General features: G+C 47.0%; 1 protein-coding gene across 1 annotated transcript; it reads right to left on the bottom strand.

Annotated features, from left to right (window-relative positions):
• Window positions 1–880: 880 nt before the first annotated feature.
• LOC139419735 (homeobox protein HMX1-like) lies at window positions 881–5,671 on the bottom strand. Its single transcript, XM_071169728.1, has 2 exons — window positions 5,313–5,671; window positions 881–1,467 (listed from the first exon to the last, which is right to left on the bottom strand). Exons 1-2 carry the CDS (start codon window positions 5,662–5,664, stop codon window positions 881–883), a joined length of 939 nt encoding a protein of 312 aa, XP_071025829.1. The 5' UTR covers window positions 5,665–5,671.
• Window positions 5,672–26,072: the final 20,401 nt, after the last annotated feature.

Below are 26,072 nucleotides of genomic sequence, written 5' to 3'. Positions count from 1 at the left end.
TATATATATATATATATATATATATATACATATGTATAGATTTCAAATAGGCATTTTGTTTTTTATTCTCCGCTCCCCTACTACTTTAGGCTACACATTTCATTTTGTATCTTTTACAATGAACTTGTGTTAAGAAGTGAAGGTCTTTACGCTGATATGTGTGAGAACTCGCGCTGCCCGGACGGAGGACTTGTGCAGTTCGCTGCACGCTACGTATTCTGTCCTCGTCCGTGTCTATTTTGACGGAAGTAAAACTGGCGAAATAAAATATACACGTCTATATTTGTAGCCTATAGTCCGGGAGGAGCCAATCGATGGGGTAAATTCCGATCAAATGACTTACAATTTCACATGGATTGATCAACTGTATGCTACAGTTGAACGATCAATCGAATCTCATGCAAGTTCAACTCTGGGACGTTAGTCGAAATAGCTCGAAAATTTACCCCGTAGCACGTCGCCGGAAGACACACAAGACAACAGCAGACACACACACACACACACATCACTCATATCTTGTGATTCGTTTATTTAGAGCTATATTGTGGAGAAAAAAATTGACGTAAGAAACTATCTTTGAATATAAAAGTATTTGCACAAATAAATGTGGAGAAAAAAAAACACATAGCAATGTGGACCGGCACAAACACTATCATTATCTAGTGTGGCGATAATATAATAAAAGTAGATATGTAAAGTAGTACAATTACAACATTGAAAAAAACAACAACACCGCGATCAATTGTAAGTCAAAAGGCCATATCTTCACTGTTTTACTTGTATAGTTTTCCGCGGCCATTGCAGTTATTGTTATTGCACGATTTAATAAATTAATGACGTGACCTGAACAAAAAAAGTAGTGAAAGCTCCGTAATGGTCTTTACACCAACCCGGTAATTTGCGAGCGTAGTAAACTCATGGAGTGCGCAAAGGAGGAGAAGGGATAGTTCACAGGGTTCGAGAAACTCATCAAACGCGGGGACACCTGGGACACGTTGACGTTGAAACCCAACGTCGAGGGCGTGGAGCTTTCGTGATATAGAATCGGAACTCGGACTATCCGTTGGGACGAGTGGGAAACGTTTGCGGTCTCTTGATCCGCGGCCATCTGTCTCTTCCATTTGTTCCGTCGATTCTGGAACCAGATTTTCACCTGCGTTTCCGTTAGCTGGAGAGAGGCCGCGATACCTGCCCGTTCAGAAGTGCTCAGGTACCGTTTCATATCGAACGTCGACTCCAACTGAAACACCTGACTCCGACTGAAAACGGTTCTAGTTTTCTTCTTCCGGACAGAGCTCGGGTCCAGAGGGGCTTCCGGGTCCGACTGATCGTCAAAGGCGTTCTGCGTCTCGTCGTTGTCGCTGCCTTCTGTGGGTTCTTCTGACACGGCGGGAGAAACGGAGTCTCGGTCGCTGGCTGAGTGGGAGCAGCAACGGTCATCTGAGCATCTACTGTCCTCTTTGGGATCTGTGGGGAAAAAAATACAACATGAATTAAATGTGAATCGATTATGGACACATGGCATCAAAGTCTGAACGATTTCAATAGGCTGTTCGTGAGGAACAGAAGTTGGCCATAAAAACAAAGGGGTAAAATATAGGCCTGTACCTATAGTTAATCTTTGAGCTTAAAGAGTAATGGAAAGATAACTGGTACAGAGATAACTGATGGAGAGATAACTGATGGAAAGATAACTGATGGAGAGAGAACTGATGGAGAGATATCCAGTGGAGAGTTAACTGATGGAGAGAGAACTGATGGAGAGATATCCAGTGGAGAGTTAACTGATGGAGAGAACTGACGGAGAGATAATATGATGGAGAGAACTGATGGAGAGATTATATGATGGAGAGATAACTGATGCAGAGATAACCAAGCTGGTCAAGGGCCTACCCATTCTGAATAGTAGAATGCGCTCAAAACGGGCACCCTATTCCCTAAATAGTGCACTACTTTTGACCTAGGGCCCTATTCCCTAAATAGTGCACTACTTCTGACCTAGGGCCCTATTCACTATATAATGAACTACTTCTGACCTAGGGCCCTATTCACTATATAATGAACTACTTCTGACCTAGGGCCCTATTCACTATATAATGAACTACTTCTGACCTAGGGCCCTATTCACTATATAATGAACTACTTCTGACCTAGGGCCCTATTCACTATATAATGAAATACGTCTGACCTAGGGCCCTATTCACTATATAATGAAATACTTCTGACCTAGGGCCCTATTCACTATATAATGAATTACTTCTGACCTAGGGCCCTATTCACTATATAATGAACTACTTCTGACCTAGGGCCCTATTCACTATATAATGAAATACTTCTGACCTAGGGCCCTATTCACTATATAATGAACTACTTCTGACCTAGGGCCCTATTCACTATATAATTAACTACTTCTGACCAGAGCCCTATTCCCTATTTAGTGAACTACTAGTGACCAGAGCCCTATTCCCTATCTAGTGCATTATTTTAGACCATGGCCATAGGACTCCAAAGTATAGGGAATAGGGCTCCATGGGATTTAACCTTGTGCCTGTACGGCTGTTCTGAAGAGACCAAGACCCCTGTTCCCTGGGGTCATCCACTCGGACAAACTAATTGCACTCTTGAGCCTTTAATGAGTTTGGATTGGCTGCAGAGAGAGAGAGGAGGGAAAAGAGAGAGGGAGGGAAGAGAGAGAGAAAGAGAAGCAAACAGGGGGCCTCGTTGACCCTCCAGAGGTCACTTCCCTCTACCAGTAGACTGGCTGACCAGACAGTACCAGAGGTCACTTCCCTCTATCAGTAGACGGGCTGACCAGACAGGACCACGGGACACTTCCCTCTATCAGTAGACAGGCTGACCAGACAGGACCAGAGGACACTTCCCTCTATCACTAGACTGGCTGACCAGACAGGACCAGACAATCCCAATATGGCACCCTATTCCCTATATATAGTGCACCACTTTTAACCAGGGCCTATGGCCATATGGCACCGAGTTTGGTCTAACGTAACAGGGCAGGTCGCAGTTGTAAATGAGAACTTGTTCTCAACTGTCCTTCCTGGTTAAATAAAGGTGATCATTATTATATATATTTTTTTTAAATAGAGCTGATAGGGGCCCATTGGGCTCTGGTCTAAAGTAGTGCACTATATAGGGAATAGGGCCCTGGTCTAAAGTAGTGCACTATATAGGGAATAGGGCCCTGGTCTAAAGTAGTGCACTATATAGGGAATAGGGGCTCTGGTCTAAAGTAGTGCACTATATAGGGAATAGGACTCTGGTCTAAAGTAGTGTACTACATAGGGAATAGGGCTCTGGTCTAAAGTAGTGCACTATATAGGGAATAGGGCCCTGGTCTAAAGTAGTGCACTATATAGGGAATAGGGCCCTGGTCTAAAGTAGTGCACTATATAGGGAATAGGGCCCTGGTCTAAAGTAGTGCACTATATAGGGAATAGGGGCTCTGGTCTAAAGTAGTGCACTATATAGGGAATAGGACTCTGGTCTAAAGTAGTGTACTACATAGGGAATAGGGCTCTGGTCTAAAGTAGTGCACTATATAGGGAATAGGGCTCTGGTCTAAAGTAGTGCACTATATAGGGAATAGGGCTCTGGTCTAAAGTAGTGCACTATATAGGGAATAGAGCTCTGATCTAAAGTAGTGCACTATATAGGGAATAGGGCTCTGGTCTAAAGTAGTGCACTATATAGGGAATAGGGCTCTGGTCTAAAGTAGTGCACTATATAGGGAATAGGGGCTCTGGTATAAAGTAGTGCACTATATAGGGAATAGGACTCTGGTCTAAAGTAGTGTACTACATAGGGAATAGGGCTCTGGTCTAAAGTAGTGCACTATATAGGGAATAGGGCTCTGGTCTAAAGTAGTGCACTATATAGGGAATAGGGCTCTGGTCTAAAGTAGTGCACTATATAGGGAATAGAGCTCTGATCTAAAGTAGTGCACTATACAGGGAATAGGGCTCTGGTCTAAAGTAGTGCACTATATAGGGAATAGGGCTCTGGTCACTAGTAGTTCACTATATAGGGAATAGGGCTCTGGTCTAAAGTAGTGCACTATATAGGGAATAGAGCTCTGATCTAAAGTAGTGCACTATATAGGGAATAGGACTCTGGTCTAAAGTAGTGCACTATATAGGGAATAGGGCTCTGATCTAAAGTAGTGCACTATATAGGGAATAGGACTCTGGTCTAAAGTAGTGCACTATATAGGGAATAGAGCTCTGATCTAAAGTAGTGCACTATATAGGGAATAGGACTCTGGTCTAAAGTAGTGCACTATATAGGGAATAGGGCTCTGATCTAAAGTAGTGCACTATATAGGGAATAGGACTCTGGTCTAAAGTAGTGCACTATATAGGGAATAGGGCTCTGATCTAAAGTAGTGCACTATATAGGGAATAGGACTCTGGTCTAAAGTATTGCACTATATAGGGAATAGGGCTCTGGTCTAAAGTAGTGCACTATATAGGGAATAGGGCTCTGATCTAAAGTAGTGCACTATATAGGGAATAGGACTCTGGTCTAAAGTAGTGCACTATATAGGGAATAGGGCTCTGATCTAAAGTAGTGCACTATATAGGGAATAGGACTCTGGTCTAAAGTATTGCATTATATAGGGAATAGGGCTCTGGTCTAAAGTAGTGCACTATATAGGGAATAGGGCTCTGGTCTAAAGTAGTGCACTATATAAGGAATAGGGTTCCATTTGCTATCCGACCTATAGTGACAGGCAGTGTGCGTAATTAGAGATATAGGCTTAGTCAAGATGCGCGATAGGACTATAACGACACACGATATAGACGTAACATATAACACATGTCGGCGTAACATGATTCGCCGACATGCACGGCGACATGTGGTTAAACCTCCTTGGCAGGTCTCCCTGGTAAAAATAGTTGTTTTTGTTTTTACCTCAATGGGACTGATTAAATAAAGGTTATAGTGAGATGTTCTTGGCCCTAGATGTAGACTACAGGCCTAAAACCTCGTGTAGTTATAGCCTAATATAACCGGGCCATTCAAACCCTTCGATCGCAATGAGAAGCTGTTTTTTTTATATACACAATATAGACTATCCTACCAGCTCCGATCATGCAGTCAAATATAATTATAGGAATATGTATCTAACGGAATACAGACATATTACTGTATTGCCCATGCAGTCACATTTAAACGATGGCTGTTTGGGGCATTTTATTTACAATGAAACTCATACAGTAGATTCGATTATGCCGTTAAAAACAATTAAACACAACAATTTATCCAATAAAATAAAGATATAGGCAACTTACTGTTGGACCTTTTGAGACTGAGTGGTTTGACGTTAACGGCTGCGGCTCCTCTGTTCCGTTCTAACTGCGAGTCTCTCCGGGGGGAACCCTCGGCGCCAAGGCCGGAGCAGGCTGCTACTTGACCGGCCACTTGGCTGGGGTGTCCCGCTAAGACTCGGCTAGGGTAGACCATCTCATTCCGCTCCATACTCTCCTCCGCGGTCCTGCTACTATACTGGCTGTTGTTGTTGTGGACCTGTCGGTTGAAATACGTTGACTCTCCATTCTTCCTCGAGCCGAGTAGATTTTCGATGTAAAACGAGGAGACTTTTGACGGTGTGGAAGCCTGAGTGTCTGTCGCCTTGTCGTGCATGATGTTTATAAATGAAAAACAAATGCATTTCCTTGCCCACTCAAACTAAACAATTACGACGGGTCCTCCTGCGTCCGTCCAAACCTTCAATACAGTTGACGACGAGCACGTGTGTTCTGTTACTCCGCACAACAAAACAGTTATTTTCGTTGTTGTTGATGTGTGTCCCGGTCGGATCTTAAAAGCACCATCTCAACCGGGTTTCTCCATTCTCCCCTGTTTATAAATGATAAATCCTCACCGAAACGTGGAAATCGTTACCAGGGCGGCCCTGGAGCTCCGTGGTGCCAGCACAGCACCGGGCAGAGACCGGAGAGGTTGTAGCCTACAGCGGAGAAGCGAGTCAAGGCAAACGGTTGACGAGCTGCGGTATCCGCTGATTGGACAAGCCACAATATCAAATGGGATGACTCCAGGAGAGGAGAGAGAGGTTTCCGTCGCAAATGGCACTCTATCCCTTACACAGTGCACTACTTTTGACCCTAGCCCTACAGACCCTGGTCAAAGGTAAGCACTATAAAAGGAATAGGGTACCATTTGGAACGGAACCGAGAATTACTCTGTCTGACGGGGACTCGCCTCTCGCCTCCCCTCAGTTACTGCTGCAGGCGCGCGTGTGTGTGCCTGCGTGCACGCGTGCACCACCCGGGCCAGGGAGACCCCCCCCCCAGTCATTCAGTGAACGAGCCTTTATTTGGGTCAATTAGGAGGCAAATGAAAATACAGGAAGAGATAGAGAACACAGTCCTCATCCTCCTCCTCGCGGGTCTCGTATGGTTCTACGTTCCACAGCGCTGTACGCGGAAAGGAAGAGCCGTCTGTATCTACTACTGTACATACACCACCGCCTATTGGCTAACCGGGAAAATGCAGTACGCTGCTTGACATGTAGACTCTAAAAAAAAGGGACTCTAAAATCATCATAGTTAAAAAATAAAAATAAGCAACAACTTAGAGCCCATTTTATTGTAGACGAAAAATGCGCTGCGTATATCTCTGCGTATATCTCTCCGTTTATCTCTGCGTATAGCTCTGCGTAAAGCGTTAATTGGTTATATTGTAGAGCTGGGACCATAAACAGCTAATAATCGACACAAACCAACCTGATCATTTATCGCTGGTATTTAGCTGATAGCATTCCTTACAGATTAGAAGTCTTCACTAGAGAAATGATACGAGTGTTAATATGAATTTTGTATGAACTGTGGGAGTTAATAAGTAAAGGCTAATTAATGTAGGCTTACCGAGTGCGCTTTTCTGTGGGAGTAGATACGTAAAGGCTAATTAATGTAGGCTTACCGAGTGCGCTTTTCTGTGGGAGTAGATACGTAAAGGCTAATTAATGTAGGCTTACCGAGTGCGCTTTTCTGTGGGAGTAGATACGTAAAGGCTAATTAATGTAGGCTTACCGAGTGCGCTTTTCTGTGGGAGTAGATACGTAAAGGCTAATTAATGTAGGCTTACCGAGTGCGCTTTTCTGTGGGAGTAGATACGTAAAGGCTAATTAATGTAGGCTTACCGAGTGCGCTTTTCTGTGGGAGTAGATACGTAAAGGCTAATTAATGTAGGCTTACCGAGTGCGCTTTTCTGTGGGAGTAGATACGTAAAGGCTAATTAATGTAGGCTTACCGAGTGCGCTTTTCTGTGTGAGTAGATAAGTAAAGGCTAAATATGTTTTGTTATTTTATCTCTCCGTTCGGTGTATTATTAGGGCTCTATGTTTATGACCCTGTCGTCTTGACTGTATGTTAAACCTTAGCTAGGAGAGACCATGTCGGCTATAGCTTAATATTTCTAATCAGTGACCCGTAAAATATATATATTTTTTACGAGCATATTGAGGAAAATAAAATTCATCGTAGGCAGTTGTCTTCCTGCCGTCGAAGTGTATTATTTCAGAAATCTCCCATTCACACGGGGAAGGGAAGTTCTGCTGGTAGAACCGAGGACACGTGACATTTTGTTTTTGAGTCGTCATTATTTCTCTCCGGTTCCAGAGTGACGCAGCGGTCTAAAGGCACTGCATTTCAGTGCACGAGGCGTCACTACAGTCCCCTGATTCGAATCCAGCCTGCATCACATCAAGGCCGTGATTGGGAGTCCCATAGGGTGGCGCACAATTGTCCCAGTGTCGTCCCGGTTTGTTTTCGGTGTAGGCCGTCATTGTAAATAAGAATTTGTTCTTAACGGACTTGCCTAGTTAAAGAAAGAAAACATACTATCACAATGTAAATTCTTATTATCCCTATTTAATTGCCCCTGTAAGTCGCTCTGTATACGAGCGTTTGCTAAATGACCGAAATATAAAATGATGTCACAATGCGCAGGTAGTCAAGAACAGCCGAGATCGCCTATAATTTATTTTAATGAACACAGAATATGTTTAGACTTTTCCGTGTCTGTAATCCAGCTCATCGAGTGGCCTGTGTTCTGAGCTATCCGTGTTTTTGGGCATTAATTATGGTTGAAGTTGATTTGGACTTTCCTAATGAAAAACACCGTTTCATCATCCTCCATAGAAATATTAAAATGATCGCCGAAGTCCGCTTTTACCCTTCTGGGTGACATGGCAACCAGACACGCTTTTACCCTTCTGGGTGACATGGCAACCAGACACGCTTTTACCCTTCTGGGTGACATGGCAACCAGACACGCTTTTACCCTTCTGGGTGACATGGCAACCAGACACGCTTTTACCCTTCTGGGTGACATGGCAACCAGACACGCTGTTACCCTTCTGGGTGACATGGCAACCAGACACGCTGTTACCCTTCTGGGTGACATGGCAACCAGACACGCTTTTACCCTTCTGGGTGACATGGCAACCAGACACGCTTTTACCCTTCTGGGTGACATGGCAACCAGACACGCTTTTACCCTTCTGGGTGACATGGCAACCAGACACGCTGTTACCCTTCTGGGTGACATGGCAACCAGACACGCTGTTACCCTTCTGGGTGACATGGCAACCAGACACGCTTTTACCCTTCTGGGTGACATGGCAACCAGACACGCTTTTACCCTTCTGGGTGACATGGCAACCAGACACGCTTTTACCCTTCTTTTATTATTTCTTCATTATTTCTTTCAATGGAGTCAGCAGCAGTGATGACCTTTACTGGGACCACTGGCTCTCCTCACCCTGTCTCTCTCTCTCCCTCTATCTCTCCCCCTTACCCCCCACCCTGTCTCTCTCTCTCCCTCTATCTCTCCCCCTTACCCCCCACCCTCACTCTCCCTCCCCCTCTATCTCTCCCCCTTAACCCCCCCTCACTCTCTCTCTCCTTTCTCTCTCTCTCCCCCTTACCCCCCCACCCTCTCTCTCTCTCTATCTCTCCCCCTTACCCCCCACCCTCACTCTCTCTCTCCCTCTATCTCTCCCCCTTACCCCCACCCTGTCTCTCTCTCTCCCTCTATCTCTCCCCCTTACCCCCACCCTCACTCTCCCTCCCCCTCTATCTCTCCCCCTTAACCCCCCCTCACTCTCTCTCTCCTTTCTCTCTCTCTCCCCCTTACCCCCCCACCCTCTCTCTCTCTCTCTATCTCTCCCCCTCACCCCCCCCTCTCTCTCTCTCTCTCCCTTACCCTTACCCTCTCTCTCTCTGTCTCTCCCTCTATCTCTCCCCCTTACCCCCCCACCCTCTCTCTCTCTCTCTCTCTATCTCTCCCCCTCACCCCCTCTCTCTCTCTATCTCTCCCCCTTACCCCCCCTCTCTCTCTGTCTCTCTCTCTCTCATAGTACCTATAGGCCAGAGTTAGCCCTTGACCACGGAAAAGGGACTCTAAAATCATCATAGTTAAAAAATAAAAATAAGCAACAACTTAGAGCCCATTTTATTGTAGACGAAAAATGCGCTGCGTATATCTCTGCGTATATCTCTCCGTTTATCTCTGCGTATAGCTCTGCGTAAAGCGTTAATTGGTTATATTGTAGAGCTGGGACCATAAACAGCTAATAATCGACACAAACCAACCTGATCATTTATCGCTGGTATTTAGCTGATAGCATTCCTTACAGATTAGAAGTCTTCACTAGAGAAATGATACGAGTGTTAATATGAATTTTGTATGAACTGTGGGAGTTAATAAGTAAAGGCTAATTAATGTAGGCTTACCGAGTGCGCTTTTCTGTGGGAGTAGATACGTAAAGGCTAATTAATGTAGGCTTACCGAGTGCGCTTTTCTGTGGGAGTAGATACGTAAAGGCTAATTAATGTAGGCTTACCGAGTGCGCTTTTCTGTGGGAGTAGATACGTAAAGGCTAATTAATGTAGGCTTACCGAGTGCGCTTTTCTGTGGGAGTAGATACGTAAAGGCTAATTAATGTAGGCTTACCGAGTGCGCTTTTCTGTGGGAGTAGATACGTAAAGGCTAATTAATGTAGGCTTACCGAGTGCGCTTTTCTGTGGGAGTAGATACGTAAAGGCTAATTAATGTAGGCTTACCGAGTGCGCTTTTCTGTGGGAGTAGATACGTAAAGGCTAATTAATGTAGGCTTACCGAGTGCGCTTTTCTGTGTGAGTAGATAAGTAAAGGCTAAATATGTTTTGTTATTTTATCTCTCCGTTCGGTGTATTATTAGGGCTCTATGTTTATGACCCTGTCGTCTTGACTGTATGTTAAACCTTAGCTAGGAGAGACCATGTCGGCTATAGCTTAATATTTCTAATCAGTGACCCGTAAAATATATATATTTTTTACGAGCATATTGAGGAAAATAAAATTCATCGTAGGCAGTTGTCTTCCTGCCGTCGAAGTGTATTATTTCAGAAATCTCCCATTCACACGGGGAAGGGAAGTTCTGCTGGTAGAACCGAGGACACGTGACATTTTGTTTTTGAGTCGTCATTATTTCTCTCCGGTTCCAGAGTGACGCAGCGGTCTAAAGGCACTGCATTTCAGTGCACGAGGCGTCACTACAGTCCCCTGATTCGAATCCAGCCTGCATCACATCAAGGCCGTGATTGGGAGTCCCATAGGGTGGCGCACAATTGTCCCAGTGTCGTCCCGGTTTGTTTTCGGTGTAGGCCGTCATTGTAAATAAGAATTTGTTCTTAACGGACTTGCCTAGTTAAAGAAAGAAAACATACTATCACAATGTAAATTCTTATTATCCCTATTTAATTGCCCCTGTAAGTCGCTCTGTATACGAGCGTTTGCTAAATGACCGAAATATAAAATGATGTCACAATGCGCAGGTAGTCAAGAACAGCCGAGATCGCCTATAATTTATTTTAATGAACACAGAATATGTTTAGACTTTTCCGTGTCTGTAATCCAGCTCATCGAGTGGCCTGTGTTCTGAGCTATCCGTGTTTTTGGGCATTAATTATGGTTGAAGTTGATTTGGACTTTCCTAATGAAAAACACCGTTTCATCATCCTCCATAGAAATATTAAAATGATCGCCGAAGTCCGCTTTTACCCTTCTGGGTGACATGGCAACCAGACACGCTTTTACCCTTCTGGGTGACATGGCAACCAGACACGCTTTTACCCTTCTGGGTGACATGGCAACCAGACACGCTTTTACCCTTCTGGGTGACATGGCAACCAGACACGCTTTTACCCTTCTGGGTGACATGGCAACCAGACACGCTGTTACCCTTCTGGGTGACATGGCAACCAGACACGCTGTTACCCTTCTGGGTGACATGGCAACCAGACACGCTTTTACCCTTCTGGGTGACATGGCAACCAGACACGCTTTTACCCTTCTGGGTGACATGGCAACCAGACACGCTTTTACCCTTCTGGGTGACATGGCAACCAGACACGCTTTTACCCTTCTGGGTGACATGGCAACCAGACACGCTTTTACCCTTCTGGGTGACATGGCAACCAGACACGCTTTTACCCTTCTGGGTGACATGGCAACCAGACACGCTTTTACCCTTCTGGGTGACATGGCAACCAGACACGCTGTTACCCTTCTGGGTGACATGGCAACCAGACACGCTTTTACCCTTCTGGGTGACATGGCAACCAGACACGCTTTTACCCTTCTGGGTGACATGGCAACCAGACACGCTTTTACCCTTCTGGGTGACATGGCAACCAGACACGCTTTTACCCTTCTGGGTGACATGGCAACTTCTGGGTGACATGGCAACCAGACACGCTTTTACCCTTCTGGGTGACATGGCAACCAGACACGCTGTTACCCTTCTGGGTGACATGGCAACCAGACACGCTGTTACCCTTCTGGGTGACATGGCAACCAGACACGCTTTTACCCTTCTGGGTGACATGGCAACCAGACACGCTTTTACCCTTCTGGGTGACATGGCAACCAGACACGCTTTTACCCTTCTGGGTGACATGGCAACCCTTCTGGGTGACATGGCAACCAGACACGCTGTTACCCTTCTGGGTGACATGGCAACCAGACACGCTTTTACCCTTCTGGGTGACATGGCAACCAGACACGCTTTTACCCTTCTGGGTGACATGGCAACCAGACACGCTGTTTCCCTTCTGGGTGACATGGCAACCAGACACGCTGTTACCCTTCTGGGTGACATGGCAACCAGACACGCTTTTACCCTTCTGGGTGACATGGCAACCAGACACGCTTTTACCCTTCTGGGTGACATGGCAACCAGACACGCTTTTACCCTTCTGGGTGACATGGCAACCAGACACGCTTTTACCCTTCTGGGTGACATGGCAACCAGACACGCTTTTACCCTTCTGGGTGACATGGCAACCAGACACGCTTTTACCCTTCTGGGTGACATGGCAACCAGACACGCTTTTACCCTTCTGGGTGACATGGCAACCAGACACGCTTTTACCCTTCTGGGTGACATGGCAACCAGACACGCTTTTACCCTTCTGGGTGACATGGCAACCAGACACGCTTTTACCCTTCTGGGTGACATGGCAACCAGACACGCTTTTACCCTTCTGGGTGACATGGCAACCAGACACGCTTTTACCCTTCTGGGTGACATGGCAACCAGACACGCTTTTACCCTTCTGGGTGACATGGCAACCAGACACGCTGTTACCCTTCTGGGTGACATGGCAACCAGACACGCTGTTACCCTTCTGGGTGACATGGCAACCAGACACGCTGTTACCCTTCTGGGTGACATGGCAACCAGACACGCTGTTACCCTTCTGGGTGACATGGCAACCAGACACGCTTTTACCCTTCTTTTATTATTTCTTCATTATTTCTTTCAATGGAGTCAGCAGCAGTGATGACCTTTACTGGGACCACTGGCTCTCCTCACCCTGTCTCTCTCTCTCCCTCTATCTCTCCCCCTTACCCCCCACCCTGTCTCTCTCTCTCCCTCTATCTCTCCCCCTTACCCCCCACCCTCACTCTCCCTCCCCCTCTATCTCTCCCCCTTAACCCCCCCTCACTCTCTCTCTCCTTTCTCTCTCTCTCCCCCCCACCCTCTCTCTCTCTCTATCTCTCCCCCTTACCCCCCACCCTCACTCTCTCTCTCCCTCTCTCTCCCCCTCTCTCTCTCTCTCCCTCTATCTCTCCCCCTTACCCCCACCCTCACTCTCCCTCTCTGTCTCTCCCCCTCCCCCCCTCACTCTCTCTCTCCTTTCTCTCTCTCTCCCCCTTACCCCCCCACCCTCTCTCTCTCTCTCTCTCCCCCTCACCCCCCCCTCTCTCCCTCTCTCTCCCTTACCCTTACCCTCTCTCTCTGTCTCTCCCTCTATCTCTCCCCCTTACCCCCCCACCCTCTCTCTCTCTCTCTCTCTATCTCTCCCCCTCACCCCCTCTCTCTCTCTATCTCTCCCCCTTACCCCCCCTCTCTCTCTGTCTCTCTCTCTCTCATAGTACCTATAGGCCAGAGTTAGCCCTTGACCACGGATCAGAGAGCACGCTCCTCTTTACACGACACTCAATAACGTGAATGAAACGGTCCTATGACCCCGCGCTTAAAGAGGACACGCACCTGTCATGTCTGGTTGGAGTGAAGGCCGTATTAGCGCGTGGTTCGTTGTTGATGATGTCTTGTATTTTTGGGGGGGTGGTTGGACTTAGTGGGTAGAAGGGTAGATGGATTTTTGGGGTCTCTTTATCTTTGTTCTACAAAGGGAAGAAAAACAAAACAAATTAGCCGATAAAATTGTAATTACGTTATCTGATATATTTTATGAGTGAATTTATTTATTTTACTTTGGCTACTTTTAGTTATTTTTCTGAAGTATTGAAAGCCTGTTTTGGTGAACAAATGAAAAGCTATTTCTTACATTGTTTATTAATGCAGCTCAAAAATACAGCCCACAAATATATTGTCATATCGGCCCACTGAACCTCCTCATCCTTTGTAATTCAACCCGTATTTTGAGTTGACCGTTAAAATATCGTAAGAAATAAATGAGAATTTGTGACACGTTATTATGATTATTATTATTATTTTTTTTTTTAAATCAAACCTTACGGAACATAATTTGTTTACGTCGTCATATAGTCCAATTGATGCTATAATACGTTAAATTGATTTAATCCACAGAAAATTTGGAATAAACAAGTCATTCAATAACAACAAAGAATATTACGACTTATTTATGGAATCCAACGCACACGTTTTCTCCAGGTTATCGTTGTAAAAACATTACCGCAGTCATGGCGCATTGAGACTATATTCGATAAAAACAATGTTGAATGTACTTCTTCTTTTTTTTCGTGCCCGAATTAATCACATTGTTGATCCCAAATAATAATACTTGGCCTGTTTGTAGGTTTATTCTTTGTGTTAAATATTTGTAAAATGTTACGGTTTTGTCAGGTCGGATTTGTCATTTCATGGGTAGCTCAACAACGTCTGATCAATTTACGAGCGGAGAAACCTGTCCGGTGTCCTTGATAGAAGACGCATTGTTTCACTCCGTTAGATCTAACAATTAACTTGCTAGGAATTATGGTTGTTATGGTTATGCCGTTATCACTCGAAATACCTTGAAGTTCAACGTTGAAAACAACCACTAAGTCAAGCCTGAGTCATTTAATAGGCGGACAAGTCATCCGTCGTATCCGCACTGGGCAAAAAATGGTTGAATTAAAGTTTGTTTCCACGTCGTTTCAACCAAATAAATGAACGTAAAGACGGTGAATCAACGCGGACAAGCCATTGGATTTGCACAAAATAATCAAAGTAAGTTCATTTCATTTTTTAAATTTTTAAACCTAAATCCAATGACATGGTGATTATTTGTAGTTGCTGTTTCACATCGAAATCGCCAATTAGTTAGAAAAGTTCAAACGTAAATACAAAATTAGACGTTGAAATGACGTCTGTGCCCAGTGGGATCTCTTGATTAAGAACATATTGTATTGTAATTCGTCCAAAATATATTTTAGGGTTTTAATCATCGTTTCCATATAGGCCTGCACTCAAACAAACAAAATAATAACGGCCCGTGTTCATTTAAAGTCCTTAACTTATCCGATCCAATGTAAACCGGAAGTCATTGAGCTTGAACACAACACTACGACGTACCTCGCACTCTCACCGAACGCGGGAAATGAATGCGTCCCAAATGACACCCGAGGCACGGCTGTTGGTGGATGTTGTATAAGTTATTCCTGAACAATTACAATAATTGTTTTCAGCTTCGGCTTTGGTGTGTGTGTGTGCTGGTCTGTGTGTGTGTTGGTGTGTGTGTGTGTGTGTGTTAGTGTATGTGCTGGTATGTGTGTGTGTTGGTGTGTTTGTTGGTGTGTGATCTATTCAAGACCTTGTTGTGTAGACCTGTCCACATGTTTAACCAACTATAGGTGCTCTGATTCAGCCAGCATCCCTAATGGAGCCCTGTTCCCTGTATAGTAGACCAGAGCCATAATGGAGCCCTGTTCCCTGTATAGTAGACCAGAGCCCTAATGTTAACCTGTTCCCTGTATAGTAGACCAGAGCCCTAATGGAGCCCTGTTCCCTGTATAGTAGACCAGAGCCCTAATGTTAACCTGTTCCCTGTATAGTAGACCAGAGCCCTAATGTTAACCTGTTCCCTGTATAGTAGACCAGAGCCCTAATGTTAACCTGTTCCCTGTATAGTAGACCAGAGCCCTAATGTTAACCTGTTCCCTGTATAGTAGACCAGAGCCCTAATGGAGCCCTGTTCCCTGTATAGTAGACCAGAGACCTAATGGAGCCCTGTTCCCTGTATAGTAGACCAGAGCCCTAATGGAGCCCTGTTCCCTGTATAGTAGACCAGAGCCCCAATGGAGCCCTGTTCCCTGTATAGTAGACCAGAGCCCTAATGGAGCCCTGTTCCCTGTATAGTAGACAAGAGCCCTAATGGAGCCCTGTTCCCTGTATAGTAGACCAGAGACCTAATGGAGCCCTGTTCCCTGTATAGTAGACCAGAGCCCTAATGGAGCCCTGTTCCCTGTATAGTAGACCAGAGCCCCAATGGAGCCCTGTTCCCTGTATAGTAGACCAGAGCCCTAATGGAGCCCTGTTCCCTGTATAGTAGACAAGAGCCCTAATGGAGCCCTGTTCCCTGTATAGTAGACCAGAGCCCTAATGGATCCCCGTTCCCTGTATAGTAGACCAGAGCCCTGTTCCCTGTATAGTAGACCAGAGCCCTAATGGAGGCCTGTTCCCTGTATAGTAGACCAGAGCCCTAATGGAGCCCTGTTCCCTGTATAGTAGACCAGAGCCCTGTTCCCTGTATAGTAGACCAGAGCCCTAATGGAGGCCTGTTCCCTGTATAGTAGACCAGAGCCCTAATGGAGCCCTGTTCCCTGTATAGTAGACCAGAGCCCTAATGGAGCCATGTTTCCTGTATAGTAGACCAGAGCCCTAATGGAGCCCTGTTCCCTGTATAGTAGACCAGAGCCCTAATGTTAATCTGTTCACACAGAGAGGTAGCATCTCTAATGGCAACCCGTTCACACAGAGAGAGGTAGCATCTCTAATGGCAACCCGTTCACACAGAGAGAGGTAGGGTCTCTAATGGCAACCCATTCACACAGAGAGAGAGAGTAGCGTCTCTAATGGCAACCCGTTCACACAGAGAGAGAGAGGTAGCGTCTCTAATGGCAACCCGTTCACACAGAGAGAGAGAGGTAGCGTCTCTAATGGCAACCCGTTCACACAGAGAGAGGTTGCATCTCTAATGGCAACCCGTTCACACAGAGAGAGGTAGGGTCTCTAATGGCAACCCATTCACACAGAGAGAGAGAGTAGCGTCTCTAATGGCAACCCGTTCACACAAAGAGAGAGAGGTAGCGTCTCTAATGGCAACCCGTTCACACAGAGAGGTAGCATCTCTAATGGCAACCCGCTACCTCTCTCTGTGTGAACATCTCTAATGGCAACCCGTTCACACAGAGAGAGGTAGCATCTCTAATGGCAACCCGTTCACACAGAGAGAGGTAGGGTCTCTAATGGCAACCGATTCACACAGAGAGAGAGAGTAGCGTCTCTAATGGCAAACGTAAATACAAAATTAGACGTTGAAATGACGTCTGTGCCCAGTGGGATCTCTTGATTAAGAACATATTTTATTGTAATTCGTCCAAAATATATTTTAGGTTTTAATCATCGTTCCCATATAGGCCTGCACTCAAACAAACAAAATAATAATGGCCAGTGTTAATTTAAAGTCCTTAACTTATCCGATCCAATGTAACCGGAAGTCATTGAGCTTGAACACAACACTACGACGTACCTCGCACTCTCACCGAACGCGGGAAATGAATGCGTCCCAAATGACACCCGAGGCACGGCTGTTGGTGGATGTTGTATAAGTTATTCCTGAACAATTACAATAATTGTTTTCAGCTTCGGCTTTGGTGTGTGTGTGTGCTGGTCTGTGTGTGTGTTGGTGTGTGTGTGTGTGTGTGTTAGTGTATGTGCTGGTATGTGTGTGTGTTGGTGTGTTTGTTGGTGTGTGATCTATTCAAGACCTTGTTGTGTAGACCTGTCCACATGTTTAACCAACTATAGGTGCTCTGATTCAGCCAGCATCCCTAATGGAGCCCTGTTCCCTGTATAGTAGACCAGAGCCATAATGGAGCCCTGTTCCCTGTATAGTAGACCAGAGCCCTAATGTTAACCTGTTCCCTGTATAGTAGACCAGAGCCCTAATGGAGCCCTGTTCCCTGTATAGTAGACCAGAGCCCTAATGTTAACCTGTTCCCTGTATAGTAGACCAGAGCCCTAATGTTAACCTGTTCCCTGTATAGTAGACCAGAGCCCTAATGTTAACCTGTTCCCTGTATAGTAGACCAGAGCCCTAATGTTAACCTGTTCCCTGTATAGTAGACCAGAGCCCTAATGGAGCCCTGTTCCCTGTATAGTAGACCAGAGACCTAATGGAGCCCTGTTCCCTGTATAGTAGACCAGAGCCCTAATGGAGCCCTGTTCCCTGTATAGTAGACCAGAGCCCCAATGGAGCCCTGTTCCCTGTATAGTAGACCAGAGCCCTAATGGAGCCCTGTTCCCTGTATAGTAGACAAGAGCCCTAATGGAGCCCTGTTCCCTGTATAGTAGACCAGAGACCTAATGGAGCCCTGTTCCCTGTATAGTAGACCAGAGCCCTAATGGAGCCCTGTTCCCTGTATAGTAGACCAGAGCCCCAATGGAGCCCTGTTCCCTGTATAGTAGACCAGAGCCCTAATGGAGCCCTGTTCCCTGTATAGTAGACAAGAGCCCTAATGGAGCCCTGTTCCCTGTATAGTAGACCAGAGCCCTAATGGATCCCCGTTCCCTGTATAGTAGACCAGAGCCCTGTTCCCTGTATAGTAGACCAGAGCCCTAATGGAGGCCTGTTCCCTGTATAGTAGACCAGAGCCCTAATGGAGCCCTGTTCCCTGTATAGTAGACCAGAGCCCTGTTCCCTGTATAGTAGACCAGAGCCCTAATGGAGGCCTGTTCCCTGTATAGTAGACCAGAGCCCTAATGGAGCCCTGTTCCCTGTATAGTAGACCAGAGCCCTAATGGAGCCATGTTTCCTGTATAGTAGACCAGAGCCCTAATGGAGCCCTGTTCCCTGTATAGTAGACCAGAGCCCTAATGTTAATCTGTTCCCTGTATAGTAGACCAGAGCCCTAAAGTTAACCTGTTCCCTGTATGGTAGACCAGAGCCCTAATGTTAATCTGTTCCCTGTACAGTAGACCAGAGCCCTAATGGAGCCCTGTTCCCTGTATAGTAGACCAGAGCCCTAATGGAGCCCTGTACCCTGTATAGTAGACCAGAGCCCTGTTCCCTGTATAGTAGACCAGAGCCCTAATGGATCCCTGTTCCCTGTATAGTAGACCAGAGCCCTAATGGAGCCCTGTTCCCTGTATAGTAGACCAGAGCCCTAATGGAGCCCTGTTCTCTGTATAGTAGACCAGAGCCCTAATGTTTACCTGTTCCGTGTATAGTAGACCAGAGCCCTAATGGAGCCCTGTTCCCTGTATAGTAGACCAGAGCCCTAATGGAGCCCTGTTCCCTGTATAGTAGACCAGAGCCTTAATGGATCCCTGTTCCCTGTATAGTAGACCAGAGCCCTATTGGAGCCCTGTTCCCTGTATAGTAGACCAGAGCCCTAATGGAGCCCTGTTCCCTGTATAGTAGACCAGAGCCCTAATGAAGCCCTGTTCCCTGTATAGTAGACCAGAGCCCTAATGGAGCCCTGTTCCCTGTATAAATTCTGTGATTGAGCATTCCTTCTCCCAACACACTGTGTGTGTTGCTGTTTGTTGACTGTCTGTTTTGCTGTCTGTTTTATGTCTGTTTTGCTGTCTGTTTTAAGTCTGTGTTGTTGTCTGTTTTAAGTCTGTGTGTGTTGCTGTCTGTTTTAAGTCTGTGTGTGTTGCTGTCTGTTTTAAGTCTGTGTTGCTGTCTGTTTTAAGTCTGTGTGTGTTGCTGTCTGTTTTAAGTCTGTGTGTTGCTGTCTGTTTTAAGTCTGTGTGTTGCTGTCTGTTTTAAGTCTGTGTGTGTTGCTGTCTGTTTTAAGTCTGTGTTGCTGTCTGTTTTAAGTCTGTGTGTGTTGCTGTCTGTTTTAAGTCTGTGTGTGTTGCTCTCTGTTTTTGGGCTCCCGAGTGGCTCAGCGGTCGAAGGCCCTGCATCTCAGTGCAAGAGGCGTCACTTCAGTTCCTGGTTTGAATCCAGGATGTATCACATCCGGCCGTGATTGGGAGTCCCATAGGGCGACGCTCAATTGGCCCAGCGTCATCCGGGTTAGGGGAGGATTTGGCCGGGGTAAGCCGTCATTGTAAATAATAATCTGTTCTTAACTGACTTGCTTAGTTAAATAAAATAAAGGTTAAATATATACATTTTTTATAAGTCTGTGTTTCTGTATGTTATATGTCTGTGTTTCTGTCTCTTGGTCTGTGAGTGTTTCTGTCTCTCTTGGTCTGTGAGTGTTTCTGTCTCTCTTGGTCTGTGTGTGTTTCTGTCTCTTGGTCTGTGAGTGTTTCTGTTTCTCTTGGTCTGTGAGTGTTTCTGTCTCTCTTGGTCTGTGTGTGTTTCTGTCTCTCTTGGTCTGTGTGTGTTTCTGTCTCTCTTGGTCTGTGTGTGTTTCTGTCTCTCTTGGTCTGTGTGTGTTTCTGTCTCTCTTGGTCTGTGAGTGTTTCTGTCTCTCTTGGTCTGTGAGTGTTTCTGCCTCTCTTGGTCTGTGAGTGTTCCTGTCTCTTGGTCTGTGTGTATTACCAGACTATTTAGCTCATATTTCTCTGTGTACACTGGGCTGTCTCACCGATGTGGCACGTGGAACACAACCCCCTGCTCTGATGGCAGACAGCCCAAGCCTCCCCTGCTTTCCCCCTACTCTCCTCCCTTCTCTCTCTCAGCCTCCCCTGCTTTCCCCCTACTCTCCTCCGTTCTCTCTCCCAGGCGCCCCCTCTCTCCATATTGTCTAGTCCCCTTCTCACCATCAGTCCCCAGCCCCTCTCCCCCTCTCAACCCCCTCTCCCCGCTCTCTCCTCCCTCTCTCCCTCTCCTCCCTCTCTCCCCTCTCCTCCCTCTCTCCTCCCTCTCTCCTCCCTCTCTCCCCTCTCTCCCCCCCTCTCCACCCTCTCCCCCTCTCTATTCACCCTCTCCACACTCTCTTCCCTCTTCCCTCTCTCCCCTCTCCTCCCTCTCTCCCCATCTCTATTCACCCTCTCCACACTCTCTTCCCTCTCCTCCCTCTCTCCCTCTCCTCCATCTCTCCCCTCTCCTCCCTCTCTCCCCATCTCTATTCACCCTCTCCACACTCTCTTCCCTCTCTTCCCTCTCTCCCTCTCCTCCCTCTCTCCCTCTCCTCCATCTCTCCCCTCTCCTCCCTCTCTCCCCATCTCTATTCACCCTCTCCACACTCTCTTCCCTCTCTTCCCTCTCCCCTCTCCTCCCTCACTCCCTCCTCTCTCCCCCCCCCCCTCCCCCATGATCCTCCCTGATCCTCATCCAGCCTGGCGTGTCCTTTACCTGGCCAGCCGGCCACCACAGGCAGTCCCCTTTAAACCCTGCTCATCAATATCAAGCCTCAGAACACCCTCTCTCCTCCCTAACTCCCTCCTCTCTCTCCTTTCTCAGGCCCCTTTCTACTCTGTCTACCCTTACCAACAGGCCTCTTTAAACCCTGCTCATCAATATCAAACCTCAGAACACCCTCTCTCCTCCCTCACTCCCTCCTCTCTCTCCTTTCTCAGGCCCCTTTCTACTCTGTCTACCCTTACCAACAGGCCTCTTTAAACCCTGCTCATCAATATCAAGCCTCAGAACGCCCTCTCTCCTCCACAATCCTACAGAATAATCCCTCTCCCTACATCTTTCTACTATACCCTTACCAACAGGCCTCTTTCTACTCTGTCTACCCTTACCAACAGGCCCCATTCTACTCTGTCTACCCTTACCAACAGGCCCCTTTCTACTCTGTCTACCCTTACCAACAGGCCCCATTCTACTCTGTCTACCCTTACCAACAGGCCCCTTTCTACTCTGTCTACCCTTACCAACAGGCCCCTTTCTACTCTGTCTACCCTTACCAACAGGCCCCTTTCTACTCTGTCTACCCTTACCAACAGGCCCCTTTCTACTCTGTCTACCCTTAAACTCTCTCTTCCACAGTCCTACAGAATAAGCCCTCTCCCTATATCTTTCTAATCTACCCTTACCAACAGGCCCCTTTCTACTCTGTCTACCCTTACCAACAGGCCCCTTTCTACTCTGTCTACCCTTACCAACAGGCCCCTTTCTACTCTGTCTACCCTTACCAACAGGCCCCTTTCTACTCTGTCCACCCTTACCAACAGGCCCCTTTCTACTCTGTCTACCCTTACCAACAGGCCCCTTTCTACTCTGACTACCCTTACCAACAGGCCCCTTTCTACTCTGTCTACCCTTACCAACAAGCCCCTTTCTAGTCTGTCTACCCTTACCAACAGGCCCCTTTCTACTCTGTCTACCATTACCAACAGGCCCCTTTCTACTCTGTCTACCCTTACCAACAGGCCCCTTTCTACTCTGTCTACCCTTACCAACAGGCCCCTTTCTAGTCTGTCTACCCTTACCAACAGGCCCCTTTCTACTCTGTCTACCATTACCAACAGGCCCCTTTCTACTCTGTCTACCCTTACCAACATTTTATCAGGCCTGCTCCTCAACCTTTCCCAGTGCCAACAGGCCACTTTCTATCTGCCAGTCAGCCAGTCAGCCAGTCAGTTAATCAGTCAGCCAGTTGGCCAGTCAGTCAGTCAATCAGTCAGCAAGTCAATCAGTCAGCCAGTCAATCAGTCAGCCAGTCAGTTAATCAGTCAGTCAGTTGGCCAGTCAGTCAGCCAGTCAGTCAATCAGTCAGGCAGTGAACTACATAGTGCATTACTTTTGGCCAGAGTAGTGCACTATATAGGGAATAGGTTGCCAGTAAATAGCCTTGTACGAGCCAGAATGTCTAATGGAGCATTGGAGTGAGACAGCTTGATGTACAGGACACCCCCTGGACAGGACACCCCCTGGACAGGACACTAGTCTATCTCCTGTTTCTGTAGGGAGGCAGCTTGATGTACCAGTACACCCCCTGGACAGGACACCCCCTGGACAGGACACTAGTCTATCCCCTGTTTCTGTAGTGAGAGACAGGACACCCCCTGGACAGTACACCCCCTGGACAGGACACCCCCTGGACAGGACACCCCCTGGACAGGACACCCCCTGGACAGGACACTAGTCTATCTCCTGTTTCTGTAGTGAGAGACAGGACACCCCCTGGACAGGACACCCCCTGGACAGGACACCCCCTGGACAGGACACTAGTCTGTTACAGGTCTTTAACCCTTATCTATCTCCTGCCGAGTTCCCAGCAGAGATGCACGGGGATCCATTTTTACAGTCTTTGGTACGACTCGGCCCGGGGATCGAACTCTCAACCTTCCGATCTGAGTTAGTTCAGGTACCGTCTGGGGATGTACACCCAGGGTTAGAGACTAGGGGGGAAAACAGAGCTACTGAGAATACACTTTGACTGGGCAGACAGATGAAGGATACGATCAGCCGTTCACACAGAGCGAGGTAGCGTCTCTAATGGCAACCCATTCACACAGAGAGAGAGAGGTAGCGTCTCTAATGGCAACCCGTTCACACAGAGAGAGAGAGAGGTAGCGTCTCTAATGGCAACCCGTTCACACAGAGAGAGAGGTAGCGTCTCTAATGGCAATCCGTTCACACAGAGAGGTAGCATCTCTAATGGCAACCCGTTCACACAGAGAGAGGTAGCATCTCTAATGGCAACCCGTTCACACAGAGAGAGGTAGGGTCTCTAATGGCAACCCATTCACACAGAGAGAGAGAGTAGCGTCTCTAATGGCAACCCGTTCACACAGAGAGAGAGAGGTAGCGTCTCTAATGGCAACCCGTTCACACAGAGAGAGAGAGGTAGCGTCTCTAATGGCAACCCGTTCACACAGAGAGAGGTAGCATCTCTAATGGCAACCCGTTCACACAGAGAGAGGTAGGGTCTCTAATGGCAACCCATTCACACAGAGAGAGAGAGTAGCGTCTCTAATGGCAACCCGTTCACACAAAGAGAGAGAGGTAGCGTCTCTAATGGCAACCCGTTCACACAGAGAGGTAGCATCTCTAATGGCAACCCGCTACCTCTCTCTGTGTGAACATCTCTAATGGCAACCCGTTCACACAGAGAGAGGTAGCATCTCTAATGGCAACCCGTTCACACAGAGAGAGGTAGGGTCTCTAATGGCAACCGATTCACACAGAGAGAGAGAGTAGCGTCTCTAATGGCAACCCGTTCACACAGAGAGAGAGAGGTAGCGTCTCTAATGGCAACCCGTTCACACAGAGAGAGAGGTAGCGTCTCTAATGGCAATCCGTTCACACAGAGAGGTATCATCTCTAATGGCAACCCGTTCACACAGAGAGAGAGAGGTAGCGTCTCTAATGGAAACCCGTTCACACAGAGAGAGAGGTAGCGTCTCTAATGGCAATCCGTTCACACAGAGAGGTATCATCTCTAATGGCAACCCGTTCACACAGAGAGAGGTAGCATCTTTAATGGCAACCCGTTCACACAGAGAGAGGTAGCATCTCTAATGGCAACCCGTTCACACAGAGAGAGGTAGCATCTCTAATGGCAACCCGTTCACACAGAGAGAGGTAGGGTCTCTAATGGCAACCCATTCACACAGAGAGAGAGAGTAGCGTCTCTAATGGCAACCCGTTCACACAGAGAGAGAGAGGTAGCGTCTCTAATGGCAACCCGTTCACACAGAGAGAGAGAGGTAGCGTCTCTAATGGCAACCCGTTCACACAGAGAGAGGTAGCATCTCTAATGGCAACCCGTTCACACAGAGAGAGAGAGGTAGCGTCTCTAATGGCAACCCGTTCACACAGAGAGAGAGGTAGCGTCTCTAATGGCAATCCGTTCACACAGAGAGGTATCATCTCTAATGGCAACCCGTTCACACAGAGAGAGAGAGGTAGCGTCTCTAATGGAAACCCGTTCACACAGAGAGAGAGGTAGCGTCTCTAATGGCAATCCGTTCACACAGAGAGGTATCATCTCTAATGGCAACCCGTTCACACAGAGAGAGGTAGCATCTCTAATGGCAACCCGTTCACACAGAGAGAGGTAGCGTCTCTAATGGCAACCCGTTCACACAGAGAGAGGTAGCATCTCTAATGGCAACCCGTTCACACAGAGAGAGTTAGCATCTCTAATGGCAACCCGTTCACACAGAGAGAGAGAGAGAGAGGGAGCGTCTCTAATGGCAACCTGTTCACACAGAGAGAGGTAACGTCTCTAATGGCAACCCGTTCACACAGAGAGAGAGGTATCATCTCTAATGGCAACCCGTTCACACAGAGAGAGGTAGCATCTCTAATGGCAACCTGTTCACACAGAGAGAGGTAACGTCTCTAATGGCAACCCGTTCACACAGAGAGAGAGGTAGCGTCTCTAATGGCAACCCGTTCACACAGAGGGAGGTAGCATCTCTAATGGCAACCCGTTCACACAGAGAGAGGTAGCATCTCTAATGGCAACCCGTTCACACAGAGAGAGAGAGAGGTAGCATCTCTAATGGCAACCCGTTCACACAGAGAGAGAGAGAGGTAGCATCTCTAATGGCAACCCGTTCACTCAGAGAGAGAGAGAGAGGTAGCGTCTCTAATGGCAACCCGTTCACACAGAGAGAGGTAGCGTCTCTAATGGCAACCCGTTCACAGAGAGAGAGAGAGGTAGCATCTCTAATGGCAACCCGTTCACACAGAGAGAGGTAGCATCTCTAATGGCAACCCGTTCACACAGAGACAGAGAGAGGTAGCATCTCTAATGGCAACCCGTTCACACAGAGAGAGAGAGAGAGGTAGCGTCTCTAATGGCAACCCGTTCACACAGAGAGGGGTAGCGTCTCTAATGGCAACCCGTTCACACAGAGAGAGAGAGTAGCATCTCTAATGGCAACCCGTTCACACAGAGAGAGAGAGAGAGGTAGCATCTCTAATGGCAACCTGTTCACACAGAGAGAGAGAGGTAGCGTCTCTAATGGCAACCTGTTCCTTGGATAATGCACTTCATTTTAGACCATGGTCAACCATAGTGCACTACAAAGGGTATAGGGTATAGAGTATAGGGAATAGAGTAGAGGGTATAGAGTAGAGGGTATAGGGTATAGAGTAGAGTGCATAGAGTAGAGGGCATAGAGTAGAGGGTATAGAGTAGAGGGTATAGAGTAGAGGGTATAGAGTAGAGGGTATAGGGTAGAGGGAATAGGGTAGAGGGAATAGGGTATATGGTACAGAGTATAGGTTATAGGGTATAGAGAATAGGGTATAGAGTAGAGGGTATAGGGCATAGGGTATAGAGTATAGGGAATAGGGTATAGGGTATAGAGAATAGGGTATAGAGTGTAGGGTATAGGGTATAGGGTATAGGTATCAACACTTACAAAAAAATGTCCATGAATTATAATCCACCTAATAATTCACATTTCCCGTTGCTGTAGT

This window comes from Oncorhynchus clarkii, chromosome 10 (genome assembly GCF_045791955.1).
Source record: "Oncorhynchus clarkii lewisi isolate Uvic-CL-2024 chromosome 10, UVic_Ocla_1.0, whole genome shotgun sequence".
In the NCBI taxonomy this organism is placed as follows: domain Eukaryota; kingdom Metazoa; phylum Chordata; class Actinopteri; order Salmoniformes; family Salmonidae; genus Oncorhynchus; species Oncorhynchus clarkii.
The sequence above is the reverse complement of the archived record's forward strand: the minus strand, read 5'-3'. Positions and strand labels throughout refer to the sequence as shown.